This window comes from Penicillium subrubescens (assembly GCF_028828155.1).
Source record: "Penicillium subrubescens strain IBT 31985 chromosome Unknown utg000003l_segment0_segment0, whole genome shotgun sequence".
NCBI classification, from domain to species: Eukaryota; Fungi; Ascomycota; class Eurotiomycetes; order Eurotiales; family Aspergillaceae; genus Penicillium; species Penicillium subrubescens.
Window position 1 is genome coordinate 580,466 of NW_026643153.1, and position 18,070 is coordinate 598,535.

General features: G+C 51.5%; 3 protein-coding genes across 3 annotated transcripts; 1 reads left to right on the top strand and 2 right to left on the bottom strand.

The window, feature by feature from the left end:
- Positions 1-772: 772 nt before the first annotated feature.
- On the top strand, positions 773-1,193 carry N7473_004342 (uncharacterized protein; the record flags this gene model as incomplete). Its single annotated transcript, XM_057150282.1, has 2 exons — positions 773-947; positions 1,042-1,193. The coding sequence occupies 2 exons, from the start codon at positions 773-775 to the stop codon at positions 1,191-1,193; spliced, it is 327 nt and encodes a 108-aa protein (XP_057010392.1).
- Positions 1,194-1,633: 440 nt separating this feature from the next.
- N7473_004343 (uncharacterized protein) lies at positions 1,634-2,138 on the bottom strand (the record flags this gene model as incomplete). Its single annotated transcript, XM_057150283.1, has 2 exons — positions 1,634-2,060; positions 2,110-2,138. The coding sequence occupies 2 exons, from the start codon at positions 2,136-2,138 to the stop codon at positions 1,634-1,636; spliced, it is 456 nt and encodes a 151-aa protein (XP_057010393.1).
- A 13,580-nt stretch (positions 2,139-15,718) lies between these two features.
- N7473_004344 (CTD-interacting domain-containing protein) lies at positions 15,719-18,034 on the bottom strand (the record flags this gene model as incomplete). The annotated part of the gene is made up of 4 exons (XM_057150284.1): positions 15,719-17,220; positions 17,290-17,389; positions 17,567-17,812; positions 17,915-18,034. The coding sequence occupies 4 exons, from the start codon at positions 18,032-18,034 to the stop codon at positions 15,719-15,721; spliced, it is 1,968 nt and encodes a 655-aa protein (XP_057010394.1).
- Between the last annotated feature and the right edge of the window lie 36 nt (positions 18,035-18,070).

The following is an 18,070-nucleotide window of genomic DNA, read 5'->3' on the forward strand; positions in this document are numbered from 1 at the left end:
CATTGGCACCACAAAGACTCCAGTATGGCATCCGTTTCGAATACTCAGGTCGGCTGAACTCGCATCAACACCGAGTCGTTACACGAATTGGGTATCAACACAGAAACGGTCAAACCACATTTTGGCATCGTCATTCACCGTACCCGAAGACGTTTGGCCTGGATGTTCAGGCGCAATCCATCAAGAGGATCAGCTACGAAAGCGAGCTGTCGCAGCGGGGCTTCCAACAAGAAGATTGGACATGGTTGGAAAGATGAATAAAGCACTGGGAATTCGGGTCCTGCCTGGTTGGACTCGGCCGATGCAAAAAGAATGGACTATGGAAATAGCCTCTTGTGGGCTAGGGGTACACTTGAACTCTTGAATACTATGATTAAGCGGAAGAGGTCCATCCCGTGGTTTGTGATCCGGGAAGCTGATGCAAGGAAACACTATGATGTGCAGATTTCGCCGTCAACATACAACTTCCATATTGCCCACCAGGCGTGGAGCCCGATGTCTTGACTGCAACAAGAAGGGCCCAACTGGTGACCGAATGTTTCTTCTCCCGCAAGCTCGACCCTGTCACAATGTTAAAGACGAACCTACGACATCTAGAACCGAACATGATGAAATCTAGCCAAAGATGAAAGCGCTCATCGCCGAGACTGGCTCAAGCATCCGAACATTGTGGAGATGGATGGATTCTTCGAGGACGACATCTACTATTTGACATGATCCCCACAGATTGCCACGGGTAGACCTCTTCGACTATATCAAGGTCAGGGCCAACATGGACGAGTCCGGATGTCGCGATATATTCAAGCAGGTCGTGAGCACGACCCACCACCTGCACACTAAGTCTCTGGTGGTGCACCGCGACATTAAGGATAAGATTGCGGTTCTTGATGAGGAATGGGGAATCAATTTGATCTACTTGGTAGTGCGGCGTATATCAAGAACGGCCGGTTTGATGTATTTATGGGCACGACCAGTAAGATTTTCTGTGTCGATACGTTCTTTCCCCAAATTCAGGTTGCGCTGACCACCCTCTATTTATAGAATATGCAGCCCCCGAGATCCTGCAGGGTGAGTTGTACCGGGGCAAGGAACAAGACATCTGGGCCCTGGGCATCCTGCTCTACGATTGTGTATGGAAGAACCCGTTCTATACCGTCGATGAGATCCTCGACCACCCGTGCCGCATTCCCTAATCCCCCTTCTCGGAAGCCTGCATTGACCTGATCGACAAGATGCCGGACTGCGACGTTGACTGCCGGCTCACATTCACCGAGGTGCTTGAGCATCCGTAAACCCACGCCGCCACGCTACGGGCCTATATAACATCATTCACATCCCCACAGACTTTATGCCAAGTCTCCTCTGTACCTACTCCTAGAAAGCCCCGGTCACTTCCCTCTGGTTAGTTCAAGGTTCGGGTTGGGGGATTGTACTGGAAATTAGTCGGGTATCCCATCATCCTCCGCTGTACCTCAGGCAGCTGGTAACCCAGGAACGACGGCTAATGGTGGGGCAGCTAACTGGTACGTGGGCCCGGATGGCAGTGCTGTGGCATCATCTGCATGTACTGTTTTTGTCGCTGCTGTTGCAAGTGATACTGTTGCGGGTTATGGTACTGCTGAAGGGGTGGTTCCTAGATGTACTGCATGTTCATCGCCAAAGGGAAGGGCACACCCTGTGTTATGCTTGCAGGGGTACCCTCGTACACGAGCATGGAGTTCATCTGAACGCTCTGCGGGTAGAAAGGCTGCTGTGCGAGGGGGTTCCGTTCTTGCGCATTGGGGATGGACACAGCGACGGGATCCTGGTGCTGGTAGGAATACTCCGAGTCTTCCGAGGCTGGTTGAGTCGAAGATCTCGGGGGGTGGAAGCGGTCTTGGTGTTTCGTGAGGGTGGCTTTGCGACAGAAGCTACAACAAGAAACGCGGCAATGTGAGTTGGTTGACATTTCTGGGTGGTAGGTTTCCAGAGCCGCTTTACCTTTGTCCGCAGGTCTTATCTTGGCAGACATACGGTCGCTTTCCCGTGTGGATTCTTCGATGGCGGGCGAGACTGGAGGACTGTGGTTGTTAGAGGATGTACCGGACCAAGATCCCGGTCGAGGCTCACATCTGAGAAGGCTTTCTGGCAGCCCTCATGGTCGCAGACATAAGGCTTTTCGCCAGTATGAATCCGCAAGTGTACAGTCAAAGCGCTGCGCTGAATGAAGCTTTTGTTGCAGTCCTCCACATTGCAATAATAGGGCCGCTCATTAGTGTGTATCCGATAATGACGGCAGAGATCAGACTTGCGATGGAAAGACTGGGTGAGGGATCGGATTAGAAGGGAGAAGGAAGGCGGAAAGTTGGTTCATGAGCAAAACAAAGAAACACATGCCTTGTCACAGTGCTCCCACGAGCAGGTGAAATCGCGCTTCCTAGCAGAGACCATGACTGCAAACTGGGTAGTCGAACGCCGAGTTCAAGCTGCGGAGAAATTGGGGTCGCGGACCAAAGCGCAATACACAAGGAGAGGGTGTGTAGATAAGAACGTCAGAAGTAAAGGGTACCGAACAAGGGAAAGTGTGCAGATCGGCCAACGCGATGCGACGGAAATAATTTGTTGACGGTCGGTCCCTGCCTGTTCATCGAGCTAAAGACTACCGAATATAACTGCTTGACACAAGTTGTCTACTTGACTGTTCGTCGCCTTGAAGCGACCGGTCGTCTCTGTATTCATGAGAACGACTGTATCCAACCAGACTGTACGACAGGGTAGTGGCGAACTACCCGCGGTTGAATTGAACGGTCGTATCGTGAGCGACGCGAGGAAGCAAAAATGGCGGGACGGGCCGAGACGCGAACCCCTGAGCCGCCCGACCGCGACGAACGCGAAGATTCACCTCCACGATTGGCGAGGTCGAGACGCACTACAAGGCGACCAAATAACTATGCTCGAGAGAAGGAAATCGACAACGACCAGAGAACGACACGCTCTCAGCTGAGGAAGAAAACGCAAGACAAGCCAACAGCTCAACGTGACGCGGTCACTTCGGACGACTCCGCTACGGAGAGCGAGGACCTCAACACCGCCACACTCGTGAAAGAGCTCGTTAAACTCAGGCGAGAGATCAGGCGACGCGATGAATTGCACAAGGAAGAGCTTCAGAAGGTTAAAGAAGAATTCAGCGCCGCCCTTGCCGAAGTCCGACATGAGCTACAGACCCTGACGGATAGACCCCTGACAACGCAATCCCACGCCGAGGCACGCGCTCAGAACAACCACGATGAGGTCCTCCGCGAGATTCAATCCCTACGCGATGCCATCAGCCCTTCCGTTCCTACTGGCTCCCCTTCCTATGCAGATGTTGCCCGCACTCCTCCGACTAGTCACCCGAGTAACATACGGACTCTCTCATCGTGGAACACGAGGCCTACTACCTTCACCGACACGTTATATTGCACTATAGACACCTCGAAGATGGCAGACTCGGATAACGAGAGGATCTCCGTAGGCCCAATCAGGGCGGCGGTTGAGACAGAGATCCGGACGATGGAAAACCACACGCACTGGCGCTGCCGAGCTGTCACAGTGGACCCGAAGAATATAAACCGAATTAGGATAGCGTGCCGCGATGAAGCTGAACACCAGCTGGTCAAGAAAGTGGCGGAAGCGAAGATCGGCGCAGGAGCCCGGGTGCTTCGTGACGAGCTTTACCCGATCAAAGTCGACAGCGTTAATAGGGCTGCAGTACTAGACGAAAACGATGAGATCCGGACGGGAGCTATGGCAGCCCTCAGCGAGGAAAATGAAACCACTGTTGCTAAGATCGTATGGCTCAGCAAAAAGGAGAGCGCGAAGGCCTATGGATTAATGGTCGTATACCTTACCAAAGGCTCTGATGCAAGGAGGCTCCTGGCCGATGGATTCTTTCACGCTGGGGGGGGAATCTGGCGTGACTAGCGTCTTTGAATATCGACCACGACCGACATAATGCTATAATTGCTAGGAGATTGGCTATAAGGCTTTCTAATGCAAGAACGCCCAGAAGTGTGCAAAATGTGCCACGGAAGGCTATCGTTATAGTAACTGTGATAGCTCGATCTTTAAATGCGTTCTGTGCGGAGGCCCACACGAATCGTATAGCAAAAACTGTCAGAAGCTCTATCTATCACATCATGAATAAAACTCTTCGAGTAATTCAACTAAACGTGAGGAAACAGGGTGCAGTTCTCGAGAGCTTAATGAATGACGAAGAGACTAAGAACGCGGTGGTGTTAGCGATTCAAGAACCCTAAGCGAGGAGGATTTAAGGCCGGCTCTTGACTACCCTGATGGGACATCACAAATGGACAAAGATAGTTCCCTCTACCTGGAGGGAAGGCAGGTAGGCGATCCGAAGTATGCTTTGGATTAATAGGGATGTGGAAGCGGAGCAACTGTCGATCGAGTCGCCGGATCTGACCGCGGCGGTTATCCGCCTCCCCGAGCGCCTGATATTTATGGTATTAGTCTACGTGGAGGGAGGGGATGCCGCGGCATTGCTCGAAACATGCGATCACCTACGCAAAGCGATCACAGAGATACGGCGGGACACAGGCATAGCGTTGGAGATTATAATCGTGGGAGATTTTAACCGCTATGATCAACTCTAGGGAGGAGACGATGTTTCTTTGGTAAGATAAGGTGAAGCGGACCTAATTATCGACTTTATGAATGAATTTGCACTCAGCAGTCTACTCAAACGAGGCACAAAGACATAGCATAGCGCAGGACAGAATGGGGATTGCGAGTCCACGATCGACCTCGTCCTGGCCTCGGAAAACCTAACAGACTCAATAGTTAAGTGTGCTATACTTAGGACAGAGCACGGGTCGGATTACTGCACCGTTGAGACAGTATTCGATGCCTTATGGTCGCCCCCAAAACACCCGGAACGACTCCTGCTCAAAAACGCTCTATGGAAAGAGATTAATGTTAGGATTGCGAACACCCTAGCCGCCACTCCGCTGGAGGGCACCGTGCAGCAGAAAACCGATCGACTTATATCCGCGGTCTGGGAAGCGGTGTATGCCTTGACCCCGAAGGCCAGGCCGTTACCACACGCAAAGCGATAGTGGACGGACGACTTGACATAGCTCCGTCAAATATATATATACTGGAGGAATCACGCCCGCTCGGAGCGACGGGCGGGGCGAAAGGTACCCTGTCTAGAAGAGATGGCCTAAGGCACAGCGAAGTAATACCACGATGCTATCCGGTAATAAAAGAAAAAGCACTGGAATGAATTCCTCGCAGACAACGATAATATATAGAAAGCCGCTAAATACCTGAAGTCAGGAGACGACGCAGCGTTTAGAAAGGTCCCGCAGCTCCTGAAAGCAGACGGAACGACCACTACTGATCACAAGGGGCAAGCAGAAGAATTGCTGACTATATTCTTCCCGCCTCTGCCGGAGATTATTGACGGTGAAGGGACGAGACTAGAAAGAGCACTAGTAGATATGCTAGCGATCACGATAGAAGAGGTAGAGCGGTAACTGTTAGCGGCGAAGTCTTAGAAAGCGCCTGGCGAAGACGGCCTGCCGGTGATAGTCTGGAAGATAACGTGGCCCACGGTCAAGGACAGGGTTCTCGATCTGTTCTAAGCCTCGCTGGAAGGAGGCACGTTGCTAAGGCAGTGGAGACACGCTAAGATTATACCGCTCAAAAAGCCGAATAAAGAGAACTATAACATTGCTAAAGCATAGAGACTAATTTCGCTCCTTGCGACGCTAGGCAAGATATTGGAGTCAGTGGTTGTAGAACGGGTCTTACACGCGCTGGAGACGTACGGCTTGCTCCCGACCAGCCACTTCGGAGCCCGAAAGCAGCGGTCTGCGGAGCAAGTACTCGTGTTTCTGTAAGAGCAAATCTACACGGCGTGGCGCGGCCGACGGGTATTGAGCTTGATCAGCTTCGATGTTAAAGGAGCCTATAATAGAGTGTGCAAAGAACGATTGCTTCAGAGGATAAAAGCGCGAGGTATACCGGAGGATCTGCTCCGGTGGGTTGAGGCGTTCTGCTCGGAACGAACAGCGACCATCCAAATCAATAGGCAATTGTCTGAAGTCTAAAGCCTGCTATAGGCTGGGCTGCTGCAGGGCTCGCCGCTATCCCCGATTTTGTTCCTCTTCTTTAACGCAGACCTCGTTCAACGACAGATCGATAGCTAAGGAGGAGTAATCGCGTTCGTGGACGATTTTACCGCGTAGGTGACCGGACCAACGGCGCAGAGCAATCAGGAAGGTATTGAAGCAATTATCGCTGAAGCGCTCGACTAGGAGGAAAGGAGTGGAGCGACTTTTGAGGCAGACAAAACAGCTATTATACACTTCGCTCCTAAAGTTCACAAAACAGACTAGGAGCCTTTCACTATCAAGGGACAGACTGTTATACCTAGAGATCATATCAAGATCCTGGGCGTTCTCATAGACACAAGACTTAAGTACAAGGAACATATCACGAGGGCGGCATCTAAAGGCCTGGAGGCAGCGATAGAGCTTCGGCGACTTCGCGGCCTAACACCAGCAACCGCACGACAGCTGTTCACATCGACAGTGGCTCTAGTGGTAGACTATGCTTCTAGTGTCTGGATGCACGCCTGTAAGCACAAGGCTAGCGGGCCGATCAATCGAGTCCAAAGGGTAGGAGCGCAAGCAATTGTCGGGATATTTCTTACCGTTGCGACCAGCGTAGCGGAGGCCGAGGCTTATATTGCCACCGCACAACACCGTTTTTGGAGACGGGCCGTCAAAATATGGACGGATATATATACCCTTCCAGAAACCCACCCGCTCCGTAGGAGCACAGCCTGCATAAAGAAGTTCAGGAGATACCACCGTTCGCCACTGTACTAGGTAGCGGACGCGCTGAAAAACATTGAGATAGAAACTCTGGAAACCATCAATCCGTTCGTGTTAGCACCGTAGGAAACTCGCATACAGAGCGATGTTAAAGCAATGCCGCACTCGCACACCGTACCGGGCGGATCATTGCAAGTTGCGGTCAGCAGTTCAGCACGAAACGGCCTCGTAGGTTTTAGGGTGGCGATCAAGAAACAGCCACCTCGATATCGGAAGCTGAAACTGAAGACCTTCTCTACGACACTAGGCCTAAGATTAGAGCAAAACCCATTCTCCGCGGAGCTAGCAGCACTAGCACACACATTGAATATGCTAGTGGGACTGAAAGACTACAGGATCACGCTACTCACGAGTAACAAAGCAGCGGCCCTCACGATGAGAAATCCTCGGCAACAGTCAGGCCAGGAGTTCGTCTGCCAATTGTATAAGTTGATGAAAAGGCTACGGAGAAACGGAAACCATATCAATATCCTCTAGATCCCTACCAGCGCGGACAATAAAGTGCTAGGCCTGGCCAAGGAGCAAGCCAGGACCGCGACCCAGAAGGATACCGCCCTGCAAAAATCTGCCCCTAGGATGAAGTCGACCACACTGAAGATCGCTCGGTCTCAAGCAGCTCCCAGCAATGACTTGCCGGGGAACGTAGGAAGACACGTGAAACGAGTAGATGCAGCACTGCTAGGGAAACACACTCGACAGCTATATGATCGATTATCGTGGAAAGAAGCGAGCGTGCTGGCCTAACTCCGGACTGGTATGGCCAGACTCAATAGCTATCTCTGCCGGATCAACGTTGCAGACTCGGACCAGTGTGTATGTGGACAAGCAAGAGAGACCGTGGAACACTTCCTCTTTCGATGTCGGAAATGGACCACAGAACGAATAGCATTGTTGCAGACTAGTCAAACTCACCGGGGCAATCTCTCCTTCTTCCTGGGCGGGAAATCGCCCTCGGACAATCAGCGATGGGTGCCGAACTTGGAAGCGGTGCGAGCCTCAATACGATTCGCGATCGCCACGGGCCGACTCGACGCCACCTAACCACGTCAACCAACACAACGACACCCTCCTCCCCCATCACCAACCTACACCTACCACCTTGTGCCACAAATGGTGGACGCGCTTCAACTGCCGAAGATAGGATGTTGAACACTTGAAGAAGCGCCTTCAAGCCAGTCTACTAACCAACTTACTAACCCACAAGGATCCCTTTGATATTGACAGCTCAGAGGACATATACTGCAAGGATCCATGTATGGGCTCGAAGGAGACACGGCAGATGTATATTAGGACGTGTATCGATGTTTTAGTTTTAGTTGCCCTTTTGGCTCAGCCGCCGGGCGTTAATGAATTGTGTGTGTGTGTGTGTACTCGAGTTGCAGACATCACCCAGATTGGCCCACGCTATCATGCACCGGATAATCATTGCCCTAATAATCCAATATACTTTCTACATGGCATCCTATGGAAGAGAATGCCCATCCTCGAAGCTCAGCGGGTGATTGAAGGCTACAAAATCCTTTACGCAAACAAGGAATACGAATAGGGAACTCTACGAGCAAGCAGAACCATATAACACACAAAGCTCTTGAGAAGATTATAAATCTGTATGGATTCTTTGGAGCAGGTCTTGGCTTCTTCGAGTAACTCCCTCGAATACTAGTCTCTGACACCGCGAAGAGGTGCCTGCATGTGGTCAGAGGATCAGGACGAGCACCGCGGCGCCGCGGGTCACCTAAACGAGCACAAAATTGATAACGCAGGGCTCAAGGCTGCATGGAAGCTCAAAATTATACAATCACAGGGCTCAAGGCTGTGAGGGAGAACTTGTTGACGCAGCGGTCTCCTGCGGAGTTCAATTCGTGACGCAGCGCCCCCTGCGGAGTCTCTTGGTATCGCAGCTGTCCCTGCGGAGCCTCTTGGTTTCGCAGTTGTCACTGCGGAGTCTCTTGGTATCGCAGTTGTCACTGCGGAGTCTCTTGGTAACGCAGTTGTCACTGCGGAGTCTCTTGGTATCGCAGTTGTCACTGCGGAGTCTCTTGGTAACGCAGTTGTCACTGCGGAGTCTATTGGTTTCGCAGTTGTCACTGCGGAGTCTCTTGATTTCGCAGATGTCCCTGCGGAGTTCACTTGATAATGCAGAGCCCGTCCTGCGAGAGAGCACATTTCTTACTTCAATGGGCTCATGCCAGCGAAAGCCAAGACTAATTATAAGTCAAGTCTGCGGTCAGACAAGATGACCGTGACTGTCTCGGAGGATGAGGATGGAAGTCCTGAATTTCCCAGACCGGTTGTGGAGCGTCCTTTTATGCATTTTCGCCTACGGATGCTCGTAGCTGCCAGGTATGCAAAATCTATGGGAGAAGTGGTGGACTGCACTGTAAATCTGTAGGAAACACTCGTTTTTGCCGCCCGTTGAGGTGATTCAACAGCCGTTGAAGCATGCTTTTTAGAGTTTGCGGCCAATCTCGCCAAGCCCCCAATACGAACCGTGGCGTGCATGAATCTAGACTGGGCCATCCTTGGAACTATCTCTTGGCGGTTGCATCTTATATTTAAGATGTTTACGGTGATTCACCTTCAACGGTCGTTGAAACGAACGTTGAAAAGTGCAAATAAATTTTGAGAAAATTTTGGCAATCAGAGTTTTTCCAGACCACCTGGATGGCTACACACGTACTCGTGGATGATGTGTGGATTGGACGTTTCCCCCTTGGAATTATTGTCAGTTTATACCACTCTCTTCCGCACGTCTTGGCTGACTGTCCGGCTGGTCAAAAGATCAAACCTATGAACAGTCTAATAAACCAGGTCTTTTGTCTATCCACCCGTGACGCCTGAGCCATAGTCGCAACAGCAAATATACCATAACACTTTCGGCGGCGACAATTCAAATGCAGTGTTGCGGCGTATAGAAGTTGCCTTCGGTATTTTATAGGCCTTCAGCGTCATCTATCTAGCTATTTGCTGAAAAGCCGTATGCCTGCTAGTTCCGGACTGCCGGCGCGGCTTCTCGCGTCGCGATAACCTGAAAGCCCATCATAAGGAGGCGGCAATCGCTACGTGGTTGCCCTTGACCGGATCTCTTGTGAATGTAGATCAGAACTAGGTCGCATTGACTAGAAGATTCCGGCATATACTTACTATTTAAATTCTTTTGAATATTTACTAGGGACGTCGTGTCGGGCGACCTCCGGCGTCCTGACTACTAATTCAAAACATAATTCGAATTCGATAGAGATTTCAGTACAGATATCACGATCAAAGAATGTAACAATAACTATACCAAGCGTATAACAAAACTCCGGAGCTGATACCCGCCGGCCGTGCAACTTGGCGCTGGTAGGACGGCCGCTGATCGCACCTTAGCCTAAGACGAGATGAAGAATCTCCACAACGGCTAGTACTAGCTTCGCTGGTGATTGACGAACTAGGAGCGCCGATTGAAATATCGTTATAGAGAGCAATTTCAAAACTAGCCTTTTCATATTGTGTCTCAGTATGCCCTTTTTCAGATATGACCTATTAACGCCGGTTCCTTCTCACCCCTTTTCTCATTTCTCTTTTATGGGACTTTCGACATCACCCAGAACTTATTTGATATGGCGAGGGTAGAACTATTTATCACCGGTTTACCGACGACGCTCGCGCTTTCTTGACACCGATCTATCTTGCGTTAGTCATATAAGCATGCTGGCTTGTTGCCCCAAAAATAATGAAGACTTCAATACTCACTTTATTCGTCTAGTCGGCCAGCTCCTTTCCTTCTGATCCCGTCTGATCGGTCTGCTATTTCTGTTAGGAATTAGACTCGCCGAGAACGTGGTGTTGCAACGTATAGCGCAAAAAGGCACTCACTGACTGCTTACAGACTGAGCCTGATTATTCCGACTGAATTGAGTCGGTTCTGGCGTCTGGATTCTTTCAATAGGCTCAAACCGAACCCTCCGATTGCGTCTGCTCTCAGGCTTTACAGCTGGAGACGATGCGCGACCATGTTCTGTGGGGGTGGATCCCAGCTTCGTATAAGATGAGCGCGTAGGTTTCGATGAGCCCGCAGGTTTCGAGGAGCCCGCAGGGTCTAAGGAGTAGGGATTTCCCTCCAAACTATTAAACCATTTTTTGTAATCCCTGAAAAGTTTGCGGCAGCGACGTTCAGCGGCTTTCCTGTCATACTACGCCATTGTCAATAAAGGAACTCTGATATAGTCGAGGATAAGGGGCCGTCAAAAAAGAGGATTTTCTGAAATAGATTGAGGGGAAGGTCCCATCTGCCATTTAAAAACATGCCGACAGGAAATTTATCAGTGGCTACTCACTCGCGTAGTGCTACATTCGTTCATTCCCTAAGAATGGCTGGAGGTGGAGATTTGAGTTGAAAGTAGAGCTCTGCTAGCTAGGAGGCTTGCAAATATCAACGTTAAGCCATCCCCAGTGAATGTCCAGTCTTCACAGCCGATGAATTGTACTGTACTTACGAAAACTTTTCATGCCTTTTCGCCTTCGGCCGCTCGTAGCGGCTAGGTATGCAGATTTATGGGAGAGATGATGGACTATGCTGTAGTTCCGCAGAAAATATTTCATTTTTGCCGCCAGTTGAGGTGATTCAACATCTGTTGAAGTATGCGATCTAGAGTTTGCGGCTAATCTCACAAAGCGCCCCACTTCGAACCATGGCGTGAGTCGATCTAGGCGGGGCGCCCCCTTGGATCCATATTGGTAACTGCCTCATATCTTAAGGATGTTTACGGTGAATCACCTTCTACAGTCGTTGAAATAAACGTTAAAAAGTGCAAATAAAGTCTGAGAAATGCCTAGCGAGAAGAAAATTCCTGGGATATTTAGTAGGCCGCCTGGATAGCATTACAGTACTAGTTAGTTCCATTTTGACCACACCAATACATTAACTGGAAATATTTCGTCACTGTTATTCACCAGCTTCAACGGTTATACGCATCACCGATATCTATTTACGTACTGGAATACAGGCCGACAGATTTTCTAAAATAGGTCCGCAACCTTGTGTTAGCTACGCTTAGCTTATTCTAGCGTCGGTGATAAGTTCAGCGTTGGGTCTATAGTAAAGCAAGGGCCTTTGTTTATGCTGGCAGGCCGAAAAGTCCACGCTTATAGGTTCAAGTAATCGAATTAGGGGTTATTTCTCGGTGCTTGAAAACGTGACTGTTGAGTCAAGTTTGAACTGTGAACAGAAAGAATCGGGTAAACCCTGAGGCTCCAAAATTTTCATTGATCATAGTCTAATCGTAGAGGTATTTCGAGGTCTTAACCTAGAATCCCGCTGAAAATTTATTCGTCAGTCAACGCTTTTTTAAACGATGCCATGTCCATAAACTCATCACGGCTATTTCTACACTACATGGGCTTGACTTCTCTGGTGACAGTCTCAAGTTGGCATTCTAAGTGCTACTCAAATTAACGAATATTGAACGTAAACATGATTTTCAACGGGCCGCAGATTTAGACAGCTACACTCACAATTATGATAACGGTTACCACTGCTAGTAAAAGTCAACCGGTGCTAATAACCATATGAGGGACAGGACAAGTCGAGATATCTATAAATACTCTCTACTCCTCCAGTCCTTTACTCTAGTCGTTCGGACTTAACAGAGCTAGACACTATCAGCGAACTGGCGATAAGTTCTCCTTCCGCTATTAATCCCCCCTTGACTCTTCCATTATGCTGACACAGACAGAGCACCTTATTGGCGGATGAGAGTCAGTCAGTACCTTTGACACTCCCGCCCGAAGATACGCTTTTCCTCTTCATTGACCGTCCTGTTATTGACTCGCATTGTCCTGTTTGAGCCGAGAAAGCCAACGAGAAGAAACTCGGGCTCCTTGACAAATCCCGTTTATTGGAATGGTATGGCTGCCCAATCAAGTTGACCCCTTCGCTGTCAAGACCTGCCCTCACTGTCAACGGTGCAAAACGTGACCATGTTACGGGTATGTGCCTCGTTCCTCTTGCCATGGCTGACACTAACCCCGAAGACTCTTTGTGCTGCCTAGAATTGGGTGCATATGGCCTGAATACACAAGTGCATTGCATGTGGAACTCCCAATTCCCGATTGCCACTAAAAAAAAGTCTGTCAACCCCTCCTGTCCTCCAAGACACGGGTTAATGACTGGCAGCAAATCATGAGTTGTGCGTCAGACATCGCAAGCGTTCGAGTATACCACGATGAATGATCATATCGCAAAGGTGAAGCTTACACGATATTTTCCGGCTGGCGGCACTGGTAGTATTAGGAACCATCGCACTACCCGTTCTACCAATTGTGAAACCCTGCGACCGGGAATGTGCTCCATGAACGGGACCGGGATAGACCTCGCCACGGTTTGTGAATTGTTTGAAGCCACTAAGAGTCCCATGATCTGAAACCACACTGCAGTCAGCTGACCGACCGAAATAGGGAAACAACAAAGAAATGCGGTCGTGGTCGAATCAGAGACGTGACGGTTGATATAATTTGTTATTTTCCGAGTTGCCCCGACAGCGTACATACGGCGGACCGATGGCGGATCCCGATGTGAGTCCCGGAGCGCTCCCACACACTCCAACGCAACGACAAACCATTTTCAATGAACTTCGAACCGTCAATCGTTTCTCGCACCATTCGCAAAAGGAGGATCCCGCGCTATGGAGACAATAGTGTGCAGATCACCACCAAGCAGCTACGATGGCTCGTCGACAACACCACTCGAAGCCCCGTCATAGAACCCGCAAAATCAGAACTGGGGTCAAACACGAATAGCACGCCTTCAAAACTGTCAATGGCAAGCGGAAGAAGAAGTGTGAGCGCATCGGAAGCAGATCGACGGGCTTCCCCTACTTCTTCCTTCTCGCGATCGCTGGCCGCTGTGGGAGCCAGCTCTGCGAATCTCGGACTGCGGTGAGCCACCGGCGACTTGGCAAAGACCGCGACTGTGTTCGATTTCCTCCGTTTATCTCCGAAACAGTGAAGACGAGGATAAGAATGCCTTCGGCCGGTACCTCCTTTAGTCCTTGCTCCAGCAAACAGTCGCATCCGAACAGCCTCATCGAATGCGGCCGCTACGCAGGATGTGCAGTGGCTTCCACTAGCGTCACGAAGACCGAGTATGGCACCTGGTTCGAATACTCGGGGTCGGCTGAGCCCGCATCAACACGAGTTGTTGTTACACGAATCGGGTAACAACACCAACGGCCAAAACACAGTCGGAATCATTGTCTTTGACCGAGAAAGCGTTCAGGGGCAATCCATCGAGAAGATCTTTGATAAGAACGAGCTACTGGAACGAGACTTCTATGGCATGGTTGAAAAGAGGGGTAAAGCGTTTAGAATTCGGGTGGTTCGGCACCTGGTTCTGCTCAAATCGAGGCAACAGAATGGATCACGACAGCCGCCTCTAGTAGGCTAGGGGACAATGGAACTGTTCATCGCGGTCACTAAATGGAAGAGGTCTATTCGTTGGTTCGCGATCCAGCCGCCTGTCCTGGTCACGTAAGGCAACACCGTGAGGTTGACACCACGCCGGTCAAATGAACGTCAATGCTGCCCGCCAGGCATGGGAACACAATAAGATGTATCGACAAGCATCCGCCAAAAGTCCTTCCGGTAACTCGATCCTCCAGGAATGTGAGAACTGAGCGTATGAATGCTTCGGCTGCGCGTGACGAAATCGCGGGCAGGAATGGAGGCCCTCATTATCGATCACCAGACTCAGAAGCTGGATATGCCGGCTTATCCAAGGAACTATCGATCCCCGCGTACCTAAGGCATGTCCACCACGGTGCGTGACGGGTGTCATAACGGACTGTGCAAAGCGGCTCGGTCCGATTTCGAAGCCTAATCCATGCCAACAGAGGGATCTGGACCTCGTCCCACCGACAGATCCTATGGACCTGACGGCAGTCGAGATCTGTGCAGCCGACTTCTAGATCCTTCGGGTTGAGTCTACCGTCTGTCAATGTCGCTTCACGCCTCGGACGAGGCGTTAGCGGATTGGCGTGGCTACCCTTTGGGACACCGTTCTCAACCCCACTTGCTCGGCCAGGATCATTTCTTACCACCTAGAACATGTCAGTCGTGAGTCAACTCTTCCAATCCCCTAGCTAATGACTGGCAGTGTGGAATGAATTGGAAGAACGGTACCAACACATGGAGCTAGCCACGTTCGGCGAGCTGTTCGCCTAGCTTCGCGTGACCGCGGTTGCATCCGCACGCGGAGCACGCCATCAAGGATGAGCGGGGTGCTTCCGGTCCACCAAAAAATTCAATGCAAGCCATACCACCAAGCCAAGAGGAAGAACAGAAGAGCCCGCCGACTTCCAAAAGGCCGAGGATCGATATCGTGATGGCGAGGGGGACGCCCCTTTACCCCCCTCTACACCCCAAACCAACACCACAACCGCCAAAGACGCCGGATTCCACCGCCACCAGTCACACTTATTTGGGCCGGAACTGCTTCAGCAGCCTGCAATCCCACCACGGGATATAGGACCAGGCGGGCGGTCAAGTGACAAGATCGAAACGGCGAAGCTTACACTCCAGGGGAAGTTCAACCAACCTACGGTCTTGAATAATGTATATTTCGCTCCACGCGTCGGGGGAAGTCTCTGGGCAAAATCTTTCGAACACCAACAATGAGCAACTAGCTGCCCTTGATTTGGAGCTGCCACTCCCCAGCATCTAAAAGCACCACCCAACGGCCAATACCTATGAGGTATTGTTCGCGAGAGAGTACTCTCAGAAAAAATGTGGTGCTCCGAGATAGTGACAAACGCCATGTCAATTGCCAATCAGCTTCAAGTTGATGATCCTACTTGTCAATTGCGGCGAAGGCGGCCTTGGCTGGGACTGCCAAAACCATTACGGTCTGGACGTCCGCCGCGACCGCCGCCAAAGCCGTCTGAGTTCCGGCCACGCTTAGTGCTAGCCGCAATGCGTCGACTGATCGCCTTGGATGAGAGGCCAGCACCAATTTCGATGTCTGGCTCCTCGACAACCATTCCGGACTCAATGGGGCGACCTCCGGTGCCACCATACTCCGCCGTGAGCAGCCATTTGCGATCCGCATTGGTGAGTCGCTCGATTGGAATGACACTGATGCCAGTCTGATAGTCGCTGCAGTCACGCGGGCCGAAACCAACGCCCCATCGGGTGCGGAGTTGTATCTCGCCTGAACGGAATGACTCTACTCCTTCGCAAGCGCTCACCGCGTCGTGGCGGCTAATCATCTTAATGAAAGCATGACGCTTGTCAATGTTGACAATATAGGTCTGAACGACGCCGAACTTGTTGAAGAGCGAACGGAGGTGATCCTCGGAGGAGATGCCACTGACAAAGAGGGTGCGGCTCAGAACCTTGATGTTACCCGGGCCGATGGAATAGTCCCTCTCGACGTGCTTGGGACCAGGCGAGGGGAGATTAAGGTCTTTCCGCAGCAGGGAATGAGCCCGGCGTTTCCAGCCCGGCGGGCTACGTTTACGGTATTCGTTACCCCGACGACCACGAGTATCGCGAGGATCACCCCGGCGCCCAGGAGATTCACCGTAATACTCGTCGTGCACCGGCCTGTCGTGGCGGCGAGGCGGCGAGGCGGAGTGACGTCGGTCCCAACCAGGAGAGCCAGAAGGACGGCCATACCCACCGGGAGGAGAGCTAGAGTGGTCACGATCCCTCCTGCGATCACGATCGACACGGTTCTGCATATCAGGATGGCCCCTGCCACCAGAGCCCTGGCAGGGTATCGCGCCAAAGCCAGGAATTTGAGGGGGGTTGGCAGCACCCAGGGTATCGGTTATGTTGACGAGTTGCAGGGCCGCAGCCCACTGGTCCTGCGAGATGCCCTGCTGCGACAGTAATTGCAGCAGCGGAAGCTGCCGGGACATCGCGTTTCCATCCATCGCCGGAGCGGCGGCTGGCCACTGCGGAAGCATTGCTTCCAATGGGTTCGGGGTCTGGCTCTGGCCCTGCGGCTGCGGCATGGCAGGGTTCTGGCCAAGGCCACCAGGAGCGGCAAATGGATTGGCCATGGCGCCAGCACCAGCACCTGTGTATGGGTTAGCCGTCCAGGGTGACAGTAGAGACGAATCGACAGATGAAGCGAGATGCAGAGCCGCGCCTGCTGGGGTTAGGGTAGCGAGCGGGTTGGTGGGAGAAGCGGACGTCACCGTGCTCCGTTTAGCTATATCGGTCAGCGGTTTGAGTATACTGGTGGTATCTGTTGCCGCCGCCGGCGAGCTATTGGTACTTTGCAGCAGAGCTGGGGCTTCCAAAGGATTGAAGCTGAGGGCCGGTGAGCCTTTTGGCATGGTGGCCTGAACATCTATGAACTATGGTAGAAGCGATTGAATCAGAAGACGAGAAGAGCAAAGATCCGAGGGTGGACACTTACTATGTGTCGGAGTGTTCAGTTTCTCGCGGAATGAGGTGAGCATAGAGGGCGGGAAGGAGCAGCCGCACTCCCAGATGTCGACGAGCTTCTTGATCTTTTCCTACAGCGTCCAGAAAGGCATACGTGAGTAATAAGATCCGCCAGAGCAATAAAAGCGCAAAAAAATGCCGACATCACGTCCAAGGTTGAGCGGTCGCGGGAGAATACGGCCATTGGACGCGATTCGCACCCAGAGGTCCAGCCCCATCCTGAGCATTCGCGCTAAGTGTATGCGTACCTTTTGATCTTGCGGGGCATTGTTGATGATGTCGGTCATCAACACGGGCAACAACTTGGTCACTCGATCGACGCCACCAGCGAAGGTCCTATCCGGCGCGGCGCTTCGTGGAGGCCGGCCAGCCTTACGAGTGGCGTCTACCCAATGCCGGGTTATAGAGTCGACCACATAGAGAACGCCCAGCTTGTGGGTGGCGGGGGCCTTCTTGAAGTGAGTGTAGATTTTTTGGATGAGAACGGGTTCATCCTGAGGTGCAGGGTTAGCCTCTCATCAACTTCATCTCAGCGACCTTAACAGCCTCAACCATCTCAACAATCAAATATCTCAGGAGTAGGGAACGTGGCGTACTTGAACATTGGCGGTGCACAGTCTGGTAATACTGTGAACCTTGGAGCCTCTAACCCCGGGAGGCTTCAGAGCCAGCATGGACCGAAGGTAGCTATCCAGCTCCGCTACAGCCGACGACATGATGGGCTCGCGAGCTTCCGCGAGACGGCAATGTCT